General features: G+C 39.2%; 1 protein-coding gene and 1 long non-coding RNA gene across 3 annotated transcripts in view; one reads left to right on the plus strand and one right to left on the minus strand.

The window, feature by feature from the left end:
* LOC134539024 (uncharacterized) overlaps positions 1 to 9518 on the plus strand; it is an 81957-nt gene extending 72439 nt beyond the window's left edge. For both annotated transcript variants that reach the window (XR_010076250.1, XR_010076249.1), the window contains exon 4: positions 5914 to 9518. This is a non-coding gene — a long non-coding RNA (uncharacterized LOC134539024). The remainder of the gene's footprint in view (positions 1 to 5913) is intronic.
* LOC134539023 (glutaredoxin-3) lies at positions 8911 to 17297 on the minus strand. Its single transcript, XM_063380697.1, has 7 exons — positions 17123 to 17297; positions 15525 to 15627; positions 14138 to 14299; positions 12652 to 12915; positions 11823 to 11974; positions 11197 to 11307; positions 8911 to 9304 (listed from the first exon to the last, which is right to left on the minus strand). The coding sequence occupies exons 1-7, from the start codon at positions 17170 to 17172 to the stop codon at positions 9127 to 9129; spliced, it is 1020 nt and encodes a 339-aa protein (XP_063236767.1). The 5' UTR covers positions 17173 to 17297; the 3' UTR covers positions 8911 to 9126.
* Between the last annotated feature and the right edge of the window lie 2197 nt (positions 17298 to 19494).

The following is a 19494-nucleotide window of genomic DNA, read 5'->3' on the forward strand; positions in this document are numbered from 1 at the left end:
ACGTAATAGCATTTGTAATTGAATTTTTTTTCACCGATGTACCATAATCAGTTAAATAATGCTATAACTTTCGCGCAGTTTGGTACCATAACTCTGTACCATAATACACTCCGTCTTCTTTACCCTGCAGCTTGCACGGATGATGAAATTCCTGTCCGTTGTTGAGGCAGCTGGAACGGAATTCCCCTTAATAATCACGGCTGACCCACTTCTTGTTGAGGAAGGGGGGGGGGGGACGGACGGGCAGTTCTTATTGGTCATGACTTTTTGTTATGCCGTGGCTTTGCGGGCTTCTGATCCTTTCTCTTGCCTCGGTACATTCACGACGTGCAGCGAAGCGGAAACTGTTTTCAGAAACAATCAGTTCGCATCTGACGAAACAAAAGTACCAAACATAAAAAAATTTATTGCTGTCTCTTTTATTATTGTTTCACTAAAAACTCATTTATCTAAAAGCTCAGTTCATTATTTTTTAATTTGAGAACCACTAACTAAATAAATGTAACTGAATGTTCTCACGTTAGTCTTAAGTAACATAAGATAAATACGTCTTGATGATTTGCACCCGTAAATACTGTACTGTCCCCAACGTAAATAATGGATAATACCGGACTACAGAAATACATTCTTTTATGAACTCATATAATTTTTAAAACGTAATATTTACATATTTGATTGGCGACTTCCTGAAAATAAATTCCAAAGTATTTAGTTTCAAACTGTAGTACATATCTTTGCAACAAATTAAATTTAAGCTAATCATATAAATATTTCCACTAAGTCAAACGAAAATAGCAAAAATTTTAATTGTGCTTTTGAATTAAATGGATAATTCTTATCAGTAGGGTAAATGAGAAACTTTATTAATTAAAAAATGTATTTAATTGTGTACACGGTCACTTCGTATTTTTTTTAATTTGTTTTATAATGCTTAGTATTTATTTCCTAGTACAGTATTTTTTTTTTTTTTTTTAATTTTAATTCTCGGGTACCGGGTACAGACACGGTAATTTGGGTAGGTGTACGTCTGGCAACACTGCTCCGGGAAGCCAACTGTCAGGAGGGGAGAGAAAACACATCCACGCCGCCTAACCCTTAAAAACGACTTGAATATTCTCCGGAAACAAGAGCTGAAGCGTCATATTCACAAAATATTTTCACTTGAAATCGCAATGAGAAATTCAAATGCTGTGAGCATGAGTTTGAATTCAACCAACAACAAACTTCGACAAAAGGTTCAAAACAAAACAAAAACCTCGAAAACGTGCAGTATACGACGTATAGTTTAGAGTGCTTCCCTAGGCTATAATATACACCTTTGAGAAAATTAGTGACACGGATCACCGAAACGTTTAGATAATGTTAAAATTAACAAGGTTATATAACCACCGCAAAACCTGACACTGTCATAAAATCGGAGGCAACACTATTATGTCCCATGATTTATTTTCCTGTCACGGAAGAATAATGTGGTTTTCAAATGTGAAATATTAATCTGTGTATTAAACTCACGGGGAAAAGGATCGCATTTCGTTACCACCCTTTAATTCCACCGTTTTCGAGAGAGAAAAAAAAATTGTATTATATTTTGAGCGAGAAAAAAAATGCAACGCCTGGCAAGTATGCAGCACCTACAACGCCCGTTATTCTAGAGCTGCTACAAATCAGGAGCAGTGGTTTGTTTAAGGCCGGTCCACACGCAACGTTTCCAGCAACGATTTACCTGCGCAGGACACATCGTTGTAGACAAGCCGTAGCGTGTAGACAGGCAAACTGCGCAGTTTTGTGAACTGCGCGGAGACGCAATACGGGGAAAGGAAAACTGCGGTCAAGGGCATTTGTGTCCGCGCAGTTTAGTCGACCTGCACAGACTTGTAGCGTATGGACACTTCCTCAGTCTTCTCCGTACACGGGGCTGAATTCACCCTCGGTATTTGTGTCGGAAAAGTGTAAGACCGATTTGCGACAGTGTTCGCGTGAATTTCTGACGGAGTTCACTGATCTGTAACAAGTCATTTCCGCGTTTGTGGCAGGGTACAATCAAAAGAATATAGCGATAGGGACAAAAGGGTATTTACACGCCTTTGAAGGTACTTATATAGAAAACATTTGAGTCACAAATGAAACCAAAAACAATTGCAGGCGGAACTAAATGCACAAAAATTTGAATACTAAAAAATTGGTTCTCTGTAAAGTCGGTTTACGGACGATAGTTTAACGTGACGTCAAAACAAAACATTGATGAAACATCGCATACTTTTATGAATAAAATTGAATCATTTTTATTTTCATAATAAAAGAATAAATACTTGAAATTATACTAGTAATCAGATTTTTAAAATGCAAGAATAATTAACCTTTATTGCCGAAATTGTTGTTGTGATAAGCAATGAAAACCACATTAACTTTTCACTTCACTTTATAAACAGTCGAGTGTAAGAGAGATAGATGCGGCGCAAGCGTACAATGAGCGTAACGGGACACGTCGTAACGGAACAATGTGCGTAACGGGACACTTTTTCGTGCGTGCAGCCGGCGTTCATCGATTTATTAGACGTCACGTCAAAAATAATCCCTGAAGCTGAAAAGTAAGTTCTCAATCACACCGCACCGCCCCCAGCTAGCAGTAAAGCCTTGTTCGTCAGCTGGTCTGAAGACGAGTCAGTATCACGTGACCCAGCGTGTTTCGTTGGGAGTTGCGGGTCACTGTGTGAATCAGCGACGTCAAAGGCGAGCAACCACTGAACATTTAATGTGCGCATCGAATAAACTAGTATTTTTGTCGGTTTGACGTGGCATAGGACGTAGCTTTGGCCACTTGTTGAAGTCAACAACTGTGTACTGATTTGATTATCATTGGAAGTTTTAGTTGCCCACAGCGCTTACAGACCGAAGCCTGTCGGTAAACCTGTGGTTGCAACGAGGTATGGAAGGTCCGGGAGGTATGACTTAATGCCTTGACAAGCCAAAAATTGGGATAAGTATGTAGTTGTTTATTGAGAATAGATGGGAAAAAAAATCCCAGACGGCGGAGGCCTAATCCCCCTTAAAACTTAATTTTTTTTAATGTTTTATTTTTCAACCGCACAGCTTTTTTAGTGCCTGTTCAGTCGCGCCCCGCCGTGTGTGGTTTAGCTGGATCCTGATCAAAGGAGGGAGTAGTCCCTTGACAGCTCTGTCGTAATATTCCTTGCTGGATCTGTAAGCCGACTCCCAATCTACCCTAAAAGGGCGCACATTTGGGAGGACTGGTGGAGGATGCCGACCAAAGGTTGGAACATAGCTGTGTATGTGCTCCGAGCGTTCCCTAGCCCGATGCGGAGTCGACGTGGTGAGCGACGACACAGCTCCGGTGCTAGCCTGGACAGCTAGGCCTCCACCGGACCACGGGTTCACTGGGTGACTGAGGGGTCCCAGATCGGGGTAGCCGCCTGCAGCGCTGATAGGACACAGCCAACTGTCTGGTCAGCTGAGCGAGGTACTGGGCTGAGGCGGTGACTATGCTGGGTTGGTGGCCCTAGCCTCTGCTTTAACACCCTCCCGATCAAACAACAGGGAGTTATCCCCTATACAGTTCTGGCTTATTCTCGGCTCTGTAGGCTGACTCCCACACTACCCTTAAAGGACGCAGACTCGGGAGGGGAGGTAGAGGATACGCCCGGGCAGGCCACACAACAGGAAGGCAGGAGGGAGGGGGTAGCAGCAGGACGCGGCGTGTTGAGCGCGTTACCACGCGCCCGCCAAGTGGCCCCTGAGACGTGTCGCGTCCAAGGACTCACGACACTTAGACACTTAGCTGGCCGCTAACTGCTCCCGCCTCGCACGCTCGTGACACTTGTTTATCCGAGAGCGCGTCGGCTTCCCGGCCACATCCGCGCGGTCGGGCGGGGGCGCAACTGGACCGCTTTCCACCCGAGGCAACAACTACTCGTCTCAGCGCCTCGACCACACCCCCGGCCATTCGTTTTCTTTTTCAAACCAATCAAAATCGAAACCTTTCCCGAAAACACATCATATCAAGTACACAAGTCCAATTATTTTTTGATTCAACTTAGAATGTAAATAAATAGATTCGCACTATTTAATACACACATCTAGTTTGATAGTACACTGAAAAAAAAATACCAGTTTTGAAATATTTGACGATATACACGCATGTGTATCTTTCAAAACAAATAATTTGGTTCATCTGCCCTCCGATGCTTATTACTCTGCCTGTTTAGCCCCCCCCCCCCCCCCCCCCCCCCCCTTTTTCCACTCTCGAAATTGTTGCGGTTGTGGCACAAGCCCTGTCTGTTCTCGAGTTACATCCTCGACAGTCGTGTTACGTGTTGTAGGGGCTGACGAATAGCTTAATCTAAGTTTATCAACTGCCAGCATACTTTAGGAAGAAAAAAAATTGCTGCTGCGCTGTGATTGGCCGAGGACTGAGGGCTCGACCAATCTCAGAGCCCAACAGTAGTCGATGCGCCAGCGCAATTTTAGGGCTTTGAAACTTCTGTATCTCGTCGGGATCGATATTACCGAGAGATGAGATAAGTGGGTTTTTATGTGTTTTGCATTTGTCATGAAATATTATTCGTAGTTCGAACACAGATTATCATTCAAGGATTTTTTTTTTTTAGTTCGTCTCGCGATGCAGTGCCTGTACTGAGCAGTATCTGTGGGCGTCTGTGGCACTGCGAATGCATCTGTTTTGTATTTCCAGCAGGTTTCATGAGGCGTGTTTTAGCTGCTGTTGCCCGTACAGGAGCTGCTTACGTAATTACTGGTCGGGCACGGCCTTCAGGCTGGGGAGCAGGTCAATGACTGACCGCCATCTTGTTTACCACTATTTTCAATTACTTTTTCTGCCATTTTATATTCCAGAACCTTCCGCCATCTTGGATTCCATTTTTTCTATAACTTTTCACAATTTTGTATTCTGCCATTTTGAATTGTTATGCCATGTCTGCCATATTGTAAATTTGTAATTATAAAAAAAATATATTTAATTATAATTTTAATTTAAAAAAAATGCATTTGTATTATGAACATTGGAGTCACCCGGTTAAATTATGGACAAAAAAACATGTAAAAATAAATAGCAACTTTCAGAAAATTTCCACTGACCAGTACCAAGGCATATATTACTCTAAACCAATGGACCTACCGTCTAGTTTTTTGTCTAAAAGGAAATTTGTTTAGTATTAACTCGCTAAGAGTGCGGTAGTATCAATCACCAGACAGTAAACTATTATGTACACCATCTTGTCGGCCATCTAGGCCACCATATTGTAAATTCATAATTATTAACCTAAAGCAATGGAGAAAATTAAGGACCAGGTACAAAATATAAAACACCTTTCTACAAATAAAAATTTTTGCAAACATTCTACACTACTACAAGTACAAAAAAGCAAATTATTAAAGTCTTTAATGTTTCTCAATTCCTTTAGTACTTCTGAAGTGCGAGAGTCGCTTTACATATCTTGACATGTCTTTTCAGTTTATTAGGTTGACTAATAAATTGGTACACCACATTTTTCACACAGAGGAGAATTTTCTATTTCATTAAAAGGACAGTGGTATATTTCAAGGCACTTTGCACAAGACATGTTTGCTAATGTTTTTCCAAAGAAGATACAGTTTTATCCTGATGGATGTGCAACCAGTCCTTTGCAAATCTGCAGGTGCCTTTTCACATTTCCGTGGTGTATAAACAGACTACAACACCTGTTGCACTGATATTTAACACATTTAGAATTATTATTACAATCATGTATTACATACTCGCCAATTTTAAAAATTTTTATGTCACAGTAGGCACAGTTGGGTGATGGGATTACTTATCAGCCGTTGCTTCCTTTGTCATCGTTACTGACACTGTTAACAACCAGGGTCCTGTTGCTGTGAAAATTGCATCTGTTGCAGTCTCCTACAGTACTGGAACAGCAGGTGGAGCGAACATCAGGAACTCTGTAGCTTCCAGCATCGTTGCCATCGGGATCTACATTACCGTCATTGTCACTGCCATCAGGATTCCCAACAATGTTAGACCTTCCGAGATATCTGCAGCTGTTGGCTCTGCTGTCATTGAGTCTCATATCACTCACACATTCGACAAAAAGGACACACATTCAAAGAAGAGTACACACATTGGACACACTATCAACAAAAAGGATGCACATTTGGACACACATTCAGTTAAAAGGACACTCATTAGAATACACATTTGTCTTCATGATAAGCATTGTGTTTCAGTAGGTCACGAAAAAAACTAACAATGATTTCTTATTTTTTATTCACTTTATATATATTTAAAAAAAACTTATAAAAATTATTCAACTAACACATCAATATTTTTATTCTATGAATCCTTTTCTCAGGACTAAAGTATGGATGATATCTCACCTGTGCGAGAATAGTTTCCTACAGTCTACTACACATACAGATGCATACCACGATATGCAATCTGTCTTTTCTGCTGCTTCCATCTTCTTTACAATTTTACTGTCAATATTCTGGAAACCTCTATAGTATTCTGTTTTACCACCAGCCTGAAAGTCACTATCATCATTGTAGCTATCAGCCTCTTCATCACTATTAATGTAAATATTCAAAATCACTGACGTCTACAAGCATCCTTCCTAAATGTCCATTATTTTTCCCCGAGTTCAGAGGATGTATATCGGCTTGAATGTATTCTCACTGTCCATGGTAATGATACGTCCATTGTTTTCAGTCTTCCTTAAACCTTCAATATCCTTCAATTCAAGTGTTTTATCAAAATCAATACATGCAGCACACTCTTCTTTAGCATAGTAGCTCCATTGTTGACCTTAATCTTGTAAGTGTGCATGACTTTACAAGTGTTGCCGTGTCTTTTTAAGCTATCACTTTGCGTAAATAACCTACCACACCGATCTCAGTTTGGTAGTGGACTTTTGACACAGTCGTTCTTCTCATGCCTTCTAGCATTCTTTCTCAGGACAAATTCCTTACTGCAGAAACTACACCTGTGTCCTTTAGATAACACTGCAGACATTGATCCGGACTCCACATTAGCTTCTTTGACTGCGGTCACATGCATAATGAAATATCACACTGAAGTCAAATACTTAAAAAGAAATCAAAATCCATCAGCGAAAGTTAATTTTTCAGTTTGAAAAAAAATTCATACTGTAAGTAGTTCTGCTTTTTTACCAACAGATATCGCTTCATGTCAGTGAGAGTTAATTTATCTCATGCAAGAAACATGTTGCAACAACATGGTTCAGATTCTCACCGACAGATTTCACCCCACACTGTGTTGAAGTAAATAATTATATTTTTATTTTTATGTGGGATACAAGATGCTTTCTCAAGGCTGCAAGAAAAGGACGGCTATGCTAGACCTCTAGGGAAAGACCCAAAATTTTCATGATCAACTTTAAACTGTTGTGAATTACCCCAAGATTTGATGTATTTATTGTGTTTACCATTTGAGATAATGAAGTTCAAGTCAATATATAAAAACCTAAGTATCTATGAAATATAATTTGCTGTGGTTTATTTTTGCTTATTTTAAACTATACAATGAAACGACTATGATAAAAGACAAAAATAACATTGAAAAAATCTAAACCCAGGCTTTGCACCTAATTTTTGACAAGAAATTTTATAAAAGCTGCCCATTTTGTTAAAGTTCATTAAACAGTTAATACTATAAAGTTTAAATTTGTCTTCATGAACTTAGGTTCTTGCCATCAGCCACAGATGGCAGCACCGTCACTGATACACATTTCCGTTTCTCGAATTCCATTGCATTCACGAAAAAACTCCCATATACCATATACCGAGAGCTAAGACGTCACACATAAAAAATTTTTTTAACAGATTATGGGTACTAATAATCATGTAAATAATAGTCAAGTTATGTTCAATCAGTATTTTACATTAATCATCAGTTAAGATTAATCACAGCTGCTCGTGGTACACCAATAATTTTTACAAAGAATAGCACAACAAAATTTGTTAAAATAAAAATTAAGTGAAATTCAAGGTTTTATGACAGAAACAATATAGGTGTTCACACCAGTGAAGGATTAGTACACCATCACAGTGCTTTAATGTTTTGGCATAATTTTTGCAGATTTGAGAATATCTGGGAATATATTTCCCACCCATACATTTATGGTATAAACTTGTTTAGCTCCAAAATTTTACCCTGGTAAAAAAACCTAGGTTCAGTATAAAAATATACTTTTCTCATCATGGAAATAGAAAGAAAAAATATGATCAACCAAATGATACAGGAAAGATAATATGGTGAGTAGCGATAAAACTGAAATAAAGCGAAATTAAGTAAGTACACCGCCAAAACCGAAATGCAAGTAAATAACACTACGTGACACTGAAATGCAGCGTAATTCATCTTAACTGCCTCATTATAGCTATTAAAATATATAATTAATATCATTAATCTTATAACTAACATGTTATGTACGAAGTAAAAAAAATTAGTTTCTATCTATGATTTTTTTTTAAATAAAAAAGGTAAATTTAAGCAATCTATAGATGATACCATACAGTCATAGGTAAAGACCTTAAAGACCTATAGAGAAACATCACAAAAAAATGTAAATGTATAATGATTTTAGGCTTTTAACATTGCATATTTTTTTATAATGGAATGTTTTAGTAAGACTTTTGTTTAACTTACCGTCATAAACATATGTAGTTGTATTAATTAATCTACACATTTGAAGTGTCTTACCACAAATTGTCGAAGCAGTTGATCAATGTAATTGTGCTTGACATGTATTATTTATGTGTGTTTTAATTTTTAATGACAAAATTTGAATTTTGTAACTCCGTATAATCTTGGCTCTACTAATTGAGGATCTTTAATTTGGTCATGCCACATTTACAATAAAAAAAATTTCATGGTGAGAAAGTATGTATATTTATTTGCACGATTCATTCACCCATCTTGAAAGATGTTCATCCCGTGAAAACCAGTTGCCTACCCTACCAACCTATATGAACACTAATTTCCACGCAGGTACATTATTACATGGTACGTTTACTCAGGAACAAGCCAAGCTCGGGAGCTACATTAGCTGCACAACTCTAGCAAACGACGCGGGTCCACACACCCCGGGGCTAGCCGCTCAGGGCGGACGACAGTTCCCCGCTCTCCGCCAGCTGCTTCACGATGTCCACACCACCAATCAGCTCCCCCTTCACGTACACCTGCGGGTAGGTCGGCCAGTCGGAGAGCTCCTTCAGTCCCTGCCGCACCTCGTCGTCCGAGAGCACGTCGAACGTGCCGAACTCCACCCTGGAACACCGTGCGAGGTTCCCACACTTATCTCCTCTCTACTAGTGATATCGGCCCTGGATTTCCCATGTACAGTGTATATTAACCCCGTTTCATGTATTTGTTTTGTCTATGTATTTTTTTTATGTTTATCGTGCCTACCACCGATGGCCTTTTGCCGTCGGTAGGCATGTAACAAATTGATAAAATAAAAAATAAAAATAAATAAAAAAAATTCAAAGGGGCACAAGGAAAAAAAACCCAATTAATTCATATGATTTGTAAATTATTCCACGAATTAAAAATTGTGACAATGTTTGCTAGCATACTGCACAGCCAGTTTTTTTTTAAAGTAAATTAAAATTTTCAATTATTTTTGTGGTTCTAATCTACAAAGGCAAAAAAAAAATTGTTTTTTTTATAGGCATTTGTGTATATGAATATTTATTTTGATAAAAATTTAGAATGTAAATATTAACTTTTAAATGAGTTGCATTTAAAATGCTGATTTCACAATGATAGATGCTAATTTTTTGGAAAAAGGAGATGCTTATTTTTCCAGCACCTACTGACAATCCAATCGTGACACTCGTACGTAAAATCGAAGAAAATTGTACATGCGCGGTTGTGGGGTAGAAATGCAAAGACATAGAAATTCTGGTTTATGTAATGGAGGGGAGTATTAAGATATAGAAAATAAAAAATACGAAAACCTCTTTTTTGTTTGTCTGACACAATGCAATTTCTAACACAATTTTTTTATTTACAAATCAATAGTATTTTAACTTATTTTTGCAAAATAAAATAGCATTTATGTTGAAAATATGGCAAAAATAGAATATACCGTGTTTTCTCGTATAATAGTCGCAGATTTTATTCTAAAATCAAGTTTGAAAAGTAGGGGTGCGACCATTGTGCGGAAAAAAAAAATTTTGTTAGGTAAAGTTATTCATAAAAACAAAACCTGTTCATGGAAATTACGTTTATTTAAAAAAAAAAACAGAGTATACAAGAGCACGCCAAACAATCTATATTAATAATTCCTTAAACAAAAACCTTTCTTCAACTTTAAATAGAAAAACTAAAACTAACGCGAACGTAAGCCGCTTAAATCTGACGTGAACTAACGTGTCGTAGTACACACTTGCCACGAAAGAATGCGGGCTATCAAATGTAGTTAACTCGGCACCTGACAGAGAGCGCGCGTTGCATCCAAACGGCGAGATATCGATATTCGACTATATGCGCGCGCTCTATACGGGAAGCAACATAACCAAACATGAATGATGCGCTGGCTACATTTTTATAAGCAGTACGCCGCGGTAACGCAGACAATCAGATAAAGAAAATACCGTTTAAAAAGTCTTTAAAAGAAAATTTACACATCAGAGAACTTTGTATTTCCATTAAATAAATAAGTGGTAATGACCGAAATTAAATTTTAGATTTAGATTATACCTACACCGCGGCGACGCAGACGATCAGATAAAGGAAACTTTTAAAAACGTCTTTATAAGAAAATTTACACTCCAAACAACGTCGTATTTTTCCGTTAATTAATTAAGTAAGTGGTAATGACCGAATAAATACTAGATTTCCACTTTAAAATACATCATTTTATACGGAAAAGATACCTACACAAAGCGTTCGGCATCTACTAGCGGGACCAAAAACATCATGCGACGTTTACGCGAGAAGTTTTTTTATCCCAATTTTGACAGCCTAAAATATGGTTGCGACGATTACGCGCGTGCGAAGATTCTGCAATAAAACACGGTAGTTCAAAAAATGCCGGGAAAAAAAAAGGCGAAAATTCACAAAATAAAAATTAATACCTATCACACGTTGCACATTTTTCTGGTCCCCACATATTATTTGAAAGTGAGCAGGAGTGTACAGCAGTTACTACGCACCCTGTGTCCGAGAGTATCTGCATGAGCTGGCGACTGAAGCCACAGCGCGGGTTGTCTCGGTCGCCCTTCATGAACACCATCACCTTGCTGCCGCCGATGAGACCTCGCAGTCTGCAAACACCACAGCAAACTGTGACCACCACAAATAAACTAAATATCAGACTCTTATTAGCTCTGGCTTACATTACCGAGACTTTGTATTCACTTCTAAACACACAATTCTTTGATTCTCCACTTCGTAGACACCTAACATCCAACACGGACGACGTAAACACCCGACATCCAACAGGGACAACGTAAACAACCTAACATCCAACACGGACGACGTAAACACCCAACATCCAACACGGACGACGTAAACACCCAACATCCAACACGGACGACGTAAACACCTAACATCCAACACGGACGACGTAAACACCTAACATCCAACACGGACGACGTAAACACCTAACATCCAACACGGACGACGTAAACACCTAACATCCAACACGGACGACGTAAACAACCTAACATCCAACACGGACGACGTAAACACCTAACATCCAACACGGACGACGTAAACAACCTAACATCCAACACGGACGACGTAAACACCTAACATCCGACACACTTCAGGGACTCACCTCTCTTCCAGCTGCTTCTTGCCGGGCGTGTCGGACAGCCCGTTCTCGCTCGGCCGCGCCTGCTTCTTGGGCAGCATCTTCTCCAGCTCTCCGCTCTCTCTCATCTCCCGCACCACGTCCAGGCCACCAATCAGCTCCCCCTTCACGTACAGCTGGGACAGCACAACACCCCGCTGATGAGGCGCCATTCACCTCCGCTCCCTCTGCTCCTGTAGTGCGTCTCACAATGGACGGTTACTTTCTCTTTCCGACGCACGACTCTTGCCATTGACACCGTCGCGGTTCGTATCCTCTCGTAAAATTAAAGATCTCTTTACCTCATCGCCTTCATCACCATTGAAAAGGTAGAAAACTATTCGTAAAATCACAGAATCCCTCCAGAAAATAATAATGTTAGGTAGTTAATGCACAAAAGGCTCTATTGTCCAGGATTATCTGTGGAACACATATCTAACGCAAGAAATACTGAGCCATTTCATTTGATAACTAATTGTATTTACTTTACAGGTTCAAAGAAAGACAGTTAAAAACACCTTTTTAGTTTTTTTAAATGTTGGCTTAAAATATGAAAAACTAATACTATAATCACATGGTGCAAATACTGTACTGCGCACACGCTAAGCACCGTTTGCCGCCAAGTCGGAAACAAAAAGAACATCAAAACGTTACTTGCAGCTATCAGTTTTCATTCAGGAGTTTTTAATGATTCTCAGTGAAATTCAAGGACTTTTAAGGGGCCCCCATTCAATTGAAGACAAGTTAGGTAATTTTTAAGGGTATCAAGGAGGCGTACGAACCCTGGGGGGGGGGGGGGAGGGAACTGCCGTACCTGGGGGTAGGTGGGCCAATCAGAGTACTTCTTGAGGCCCTGGCGCACGGCCTCGTCGCCCAGGATGTCGAAGGTGGCGTAGTCCGCGCCCAGCTCGTCCAGCAGGGCGATGATGGTCCGGCTGAAGCCACAGCGCGGCTGCTCCCGGGACCCCTTCATGAACAGCATGACTGGCGCAGAGCTGACGAGGCGCCTGAGCCGGGCAGTCAGCTCCTCCTGGGACTCCGCCGCGGGCCTCGGGGTCTCCAGCGGCAGCTTGGCCACCTGTTCCACACCGCAGGGTGCCCTTACTGATAACTATGCACGTTCCTATCGTACCTGGTATTTACATTTAAAAAAAAAACTGCTTTTTTAATTCAGAAACGTTTGATCATAGTCGAGATTCACCGTAAAAACCAACCGAATGAAACTCATTTCCACACAAATATTCGGTACCGTAAATTTCCGCCGCCTTACGTGTTAAGATGGTGTTGGAAAATTCCTGTTCTTGAACAGAAAACATGTACCAAAGTCTGGCAATTTTGCACATTTTTAAATTAATTTTTTTTAAACGTCGTATTTTGTGAATAAATATATTTCATCGTTATGTATTATTAAAAAAAATTATATTACATAATTATGTATTAAATCATTAAATTTTTCCAGCCTCCATTAGTAAATTCGTGTTTCAATAAGTAACTAACAGGTCGTCAACAAACGAATGACGAGCTAAAAATACTGGTTAATAAAAGAGAGGTTTGGTTCCATTTATAAACTAAAATACATGTGCATTTGCAGTGCATGCTTTCATTGGAATGAGTATTATGGATAGTTTAGTACTTTTATCAATTTTTGTTTAACCAAAAAGTGTTTTCCGCTGTATCAGTTCAAAATTGGTGAATCAGCAACAGTTGCATCAGCATATCAGCATATCGGCGTATCTGCATATGGCAAAATTTTGTGAATCTGTACAGCTCTACTTGATGTAAGTTATTGGACATACGCCATTGCTAAGAACTTTTTCTGTTGAAGAAAAACTAATAAATAAAATAAAGAAATAAAGAAATAAAAATACCCAAAAAAGACAAAGAACACACAAAATTAAGCAAACAATTGCTGTTGTCAACAAGGATATCAACACCACAAAATATAATATCCTTGTTGACAACAGCGATCGTTTGCTTAATTTTGTGTGTTTTTTGTCTTTTTTGGGTATTTTTATTTATTTATTTCTTTATTTTATTTATTAGTTTTTCTTCAAAAGAAAAAGTTCTTAGCAATGGCGTATGTCCAAAAACTTACATCAAGTCATGCACTCCCATTGCACAAATCTTTTAAAGGTGTACAGCTCTAGTACTAACCATCCTCAACTATCAGTAATTGATTACTCTTGGATCAAAAACAACTTTGTACGACATAAGAACCACAATTTTGTATCAACGGGGTTGCTATTAACGGGGTTCCACTGAACGGTCCCCCACCGCACGAGCGACCACAGGCGCTTCACCTGCTGGCTTATCTTCTTGGAGAGCGCTGCGGCATCCGCCCCGTCCACCCGGTCCACGACGCTGCCCCCGCGCAGCAGCAGAAACGTGGGCACGGCCTTGATGCCCAGGCTCAGGGACACCTCGGGGACGTCTTCCGCCGGGCACTTGACGAACCTCACGTCCTGCCAGCAGTGGACGTCAGAACCGACGACGAACCAAATGGTTTTTTTGACGTGACAACGTCTAACAAAACGATGAACACCGGCTGCACGCACGAAAGTGTCCCGTTATGCACATTGTCCCATTACGGTGTGTCCCGTTACACTCATTGTACGCTTGCGCCGCATCCATCTCTCTTCCACTCGATTGGAACAACCATCGATTTGACTTTTCCGAGGCACATAAAACTTGAAACACTCCCATTCATTCATTTCCTACTTTTCCCTATCATCGTTCCATCCTTAAAAGAATAACACAGATTGGAAGAAGTTAAAATAGCAAACATGTGTAAAAGTTATAGTTAAAATAATCTCTTCATTATAGTAATAAACATATTTGAATTAATGACTGCAAATAAAAGTAAATTTATCAATTAAATTGTGGATTTCATTTCACTCCTTCTTTGTATCCATACAAAATAGTGATAATTCAATAAAAATTGATTCAATTTTATTCATAAAAGTATGCAATCATTTCATCAATGTTTTGTTATGTCACGTTAAACTATCGTCTGTAAACCGACTTTACAAACAACTAATTTTTTTCAAACATATTTTTAAATAGAATATTTTAATAAATTTTAATGAAAGGTCTAATACCACTCTATCAACAATAGTTTGCTCATTAATGTTGCTTGTGGTTTACAGGAAATAATTATATACTAATCCAGATCTTATCATTTAAATTATCTGAATAAAAGGTAAATTATACCCAGCTAAAAACTAATCCAAAATAAAATTAACTAATAAACTATAGTCAAAAGTGTAAAAAAAAAAAAAGGAAATAAATAAATTTAATATTTATAAAAAAAAATCCTATTTTGTACTGTATATCCAAATTCTGTGGGGAACACCCATTCTACGGAGAAACCCCCTCCTGTGGTCAAGTCTCAGTCAGATGTGGTGATTTGCTGGACTTCAGTTCTTTGATGTTGTTAACTTTTCGGTTCGACATGAGTGGCAGAGAGAGCGGAATGCTGTATGGCTTCCATTTGAACATGGTGAGAATCAAAATAACTAACATGATAAAATAAAACCTGGTTCGAACAGGAAAAAAAAAAAAAAAAGTGGTACAACAGTTTTTCCCAACCCCGGGCTTCGCAACTCGGCGCGAAGCAACAGTCAGAGCAGTAACGGAAAGCGCCGCTCGTCGGAGACGCACTGAGGAGCACGTCACGTGTGATGTTACCTTGTACTCGGTCTGCTTGGCCAGCTCGCTGATGACCTCGTTCATGGGCGCGCACTGCGCAGCCCAGTCGGCGTAGAAGTGCGCCACCACCAAGCCATGGGCCCTGCGACACGGCACAGCACGGTGACACCAGTGTCTCCACACACCCTCCACACCTTCTTAGTACAAAGAGACTAGCTAAGCACCCGGCGTTGCCCGGGCTAAACACATCACGGTCGGGATTCAAAACGGGAAGTTGTGAATTTAAAGTTCCATTGATTGCACGATCTCGGTGCATCAAGGCTTCGCATCAGCAAAACCGGACATTTTTTTCAATATTCTTCAATATTCACTTGAAATGGAAAACCAATCAGGGTGGAAAACAGTCTCGTACCCCGGCCGTAACTCACCGACATTAAGCATCACTGTCTTTCAGGAAACAACCTCGGCTATGCTGTATTCACACGGATCTCTGGAGAACCACAACTGGTATCACGTTAGGGCAGTGACAACAGGATTACCGATACATCTCTTGTGGAAAACTATCTTGGCTTTGCTAATAATGCACGTGAAGACAACTACATCACTGGCTAGTGTCAAGTAAACATAATGACGGTGGCCGAGTCTATTAAAAGGCTACAAAAAGTAACCTGTAAACAGTATGTAATTTTGAAACACTCTTTTCAGGGTAAGAGGAACATCTATAATGGTCTTAATCATAACGTTTGGAATTTTGTAAATTTTTTATGGAAAAGCCGCGACCCTTACAATTTACCGAATATAATACATAATGTTGCAGTAGTTAAAATACTTAGAAAAATAATTAACATTTATAAAAATCAAAACAAACATAGTGTTCGATGAAATATAACTACATCATAATATAGTCTTGATTTTATGAGTTACGGCCCATTTACAATTTAAAAGTGATAAACTGTATCCAACAGACACTGATCGTTGATTGGCCCACGTGATATTTCTGTCGTCATGCATGATGTGGGCGATGGTCCGAATACATTGGTCAACATTTAGTCCCAGTCTGTGTCCTTTGGCAGCATAGACCGGTTCCCATTTGAAAAACATGCATAAAAAAATTAAACAACGATTGAAATCATTTTACGCGCTCCAGTGACTACTTTAGAATTCAGGGCATTCTGACATCACAAATGTAGACTGGGCAGTTTTTCATGTGACAATGTGACATCCTACACAACAGGATAAGAACACGGACTGCCCACAGGTTTAAACTGTTGTAGACGGGCCTTAACACTCGCAGGTGGGCTTTCACCAGGTGGCAAGGAGTCCTTCCCTTTTCTCTTCCTCACCCCTTTAAGTCCGTCTCCACTGGACCCTTGTAACTCTCACCCCCAGCATTCCTTCATTCAGCCTATTCCACTTCCTCCATGCCCTCTCTCTGTTCGCCTTCATTCTCTACGGAGTCTCCACCCGAGATCTCTACCCACCTTTCTGCACCCTAGTTCCCAGCTGTCTTCAGCCTTCCCCCCACCCCCACCCCCTAACCAATGGCCAACGGAAGCACACATAAATTGGCTTTCTACAACTCATTCTTGAAAATAAATGCGTCATTAAAAAGTAAATTAAACCGTGTTTATGCAAACCTTATAGTATCCTCGAATTCTTCTTTTTTTGTAACTTCAGTAACCCCCATTGCTTGAAAGTTCAAAGCATAGACAAAGCAAAACAAACCAGCAGCAGGAATATGGCGGGTTACCTACAACTCAACTAGATCTAGCACCACCTGTGACGTCACACATGGACTCGACTAACGTGTGTATCTTTTTGTTCGAAGCTAGCGAAGCTCTCCGAAGGTATTCGAAGTATCAGCTTACGAAAATTTTAAAAAAATATATTATTTTCATAAACAATAGTTTAATTTATACTATCAAAACTATAATGTATTTGTGTATTTAAAAATAAGATATACTTTAGGCATATAATAAAGATCAGTTTTTTCCGACATTGTCTAAAATTATACGCCTTCTGGGTTGTACTAATGTTAGTGAAAATGTAATTGCTGGGTATTGATTCCCCGAACTTCCCATTTAAAGCCAAGCATAATACCACAATACTAATTGCAAAAATCCAATGAGGTAGGAAAATACTTTTTATCAATGGTACATTCTAGAAATTTAAAAGTATTTTTTAAGTTACAACTATTTTTTCTTTGTACGATCGTTAAAGTCCAGTCGTTGTAGTCCATTTTAATTTTGCTCCTTTACTTACTCTATGATTTTGCTATAACAAAGATTTATTTGGCACATCGATAACCTTGATAAATCCCCCAGTGTTCATGGAAAAGAATATAAAATATAATACCGCCACATGCAGACGACTTCGATAACAAAGTGCCTAAAGCAACGACCTAGAGATATATAGACTGCTAGTGGGAGGCCATCTTTGATTCCAATTGAATTTGACAGAATGGTGGGCAAACAGTGCTTTGTTAGCAGACGACGTACATTGACAGCAGAAAAGTGACAGTGTACTAAATTAATTATGTAATATTACGGGATGAATTATGTTCATTATGTAAATTACGTGATGAATGAACAGATGATGTGTGGAATTGATTGTTATTAGACATTTTTGATTAGGTTTAGGTAAAAACCGCAACATAATGCCCAATTCTTATTTTAAATTAATAGTACTTAGTGATGATATAAATTCCAAGTACTACTGTATCAAATTACCTACCCGAAATACAAATATAATATAATATGTTCAATAACTGATCTACATATTGGTCACAAACATTGGGTCGAAGAAGGGTTAGCTATTTTCTAGCGCAATTAATGTCGTACTTCACATCGCACTACGATGAAACTGTATTTAAAATTATATTTCACTCGTTACATCTTTAAGTATTACCCGCAAACACTGTAAAATTGTGAAAAACCTACATTTTTTGGGAATTTACTAGCAACTTGCATCTTTCTCCCATAAGAACCAATGCTTTTACAGCTATGTTTTGCCCACCATTCTGTCAAATCAGCTCTCTGTCTCTCGCTCGGATTGTAGTTCCCCAGTATGCTGTCGACAGCAGCAATTGGCGCTGAAAGCAGGGTGATAAGCAGTCTATATATCTCTAGGTCGTTGGCCTAAAGAAATCTAAATTCAAAAATTACTTCAAGCAGTTAGAAAAATCTTAATTGTTGCAACCAAACATTGCACGCTTTTCTGACTATACAAAATAATACAACTGCATAAAACTGGCAAAAAACGAACATTCAAAATTGCCAAAATACCTTTATCGTAAATGGTCTCACGCAGTAGGCAGTAGGATCGGGCACTACCACTAGAGTGCACTATATAAAGTGTCTCCCTTTTTTTCGGCGACTTTTCTATATTGTCATATTTGATAATATCTTTATCTATGACTACTGCCGTCACCCGACGGGAAGCCTACGTTTCACAAAGGGTTGAGGACCAACCCGAACATGCCCGAAGACTTAACCTTCGGCCAACTTCGGGACTTTGTTTTTCTTTTAACAAGACGCGCGGGAATTTTGATTAGTGAAGGCCCACCGCCCATACTTAAGGACAGAGGCTATTCAAAAGAGCTATTAAACTGCATCAAATCAAGTATGTATCTGTACTTTGTGACAATAATTCTTTAGTAAAATTAGATTGTGGTTGACTATATGCTTAAATAACTAGCCTGTGTTGGTTTTTAATAAATGTCAGGAGTAAAAATAAATTGTTTAATTAAAATATCTACATAGTGAGTGTAAAGCAGCATGAACTGCGCCGTTAAAGCTACGTCTGCGGCCTGTCGGGCAGATACTTGGCCAGTGCCAGTAAGTGATGTGGGATTCTGCTGCCAGTCTGAGGTGCTCGGCATGAGGGGGAATCTAAAAATAAACCAGCCAGAGAGAGATAGAAGAAGGGATAGGGAGTTTGTGCATGTGTGTTTGAGTGCTTGTGGCCTCACAGTAGTGTTTATGGTTCTCCCTCCCTCTCTCGTTGTTGT

This window comes from Bacillus rossius, chromosome 14, assembly GCF_032445375.1.
Source record: "Bacillus rossius redtenbacheri isolate Brsri chromosome 14, Brsri_v3, whole genome shotgun sequence".
NCBI classification, from domain to species: Eukaryota; Metazoa; Arthropoda; class Insecta; order Phasmatodea; family Bacillidae; genus Bacillus; species Bacillus rossius.

What these genes read in the sequence shown, in the direction of transcription:
- LOC134539023 (XM_063380697.1), bottom strand. Translation starts at nt 17,172, where the DNA reads ATGGGGGTTACTGAAGTTACAAAAAAAGAAGAATTCGAGGATACTATA. An exon ending in CCAAGAAGATAAGCCAGCAG is followed by an intron (nt 12,916 to 14,137) that starts GTGAAGCGCCTG and finishes GGTGTGGAACAG; the next exon opens with GTGGCCAAGCTGCCGCTGGA. An exon ending in AAGAAGCAGCTGGAAGAGAG is followed by an intron (nt 11,308 to 11,822) that starts GTGAGTCCCTGA and finishes TGGTGTTTGCAG; the next exon opens with ACTGCGAGGTCTCATCGGCG.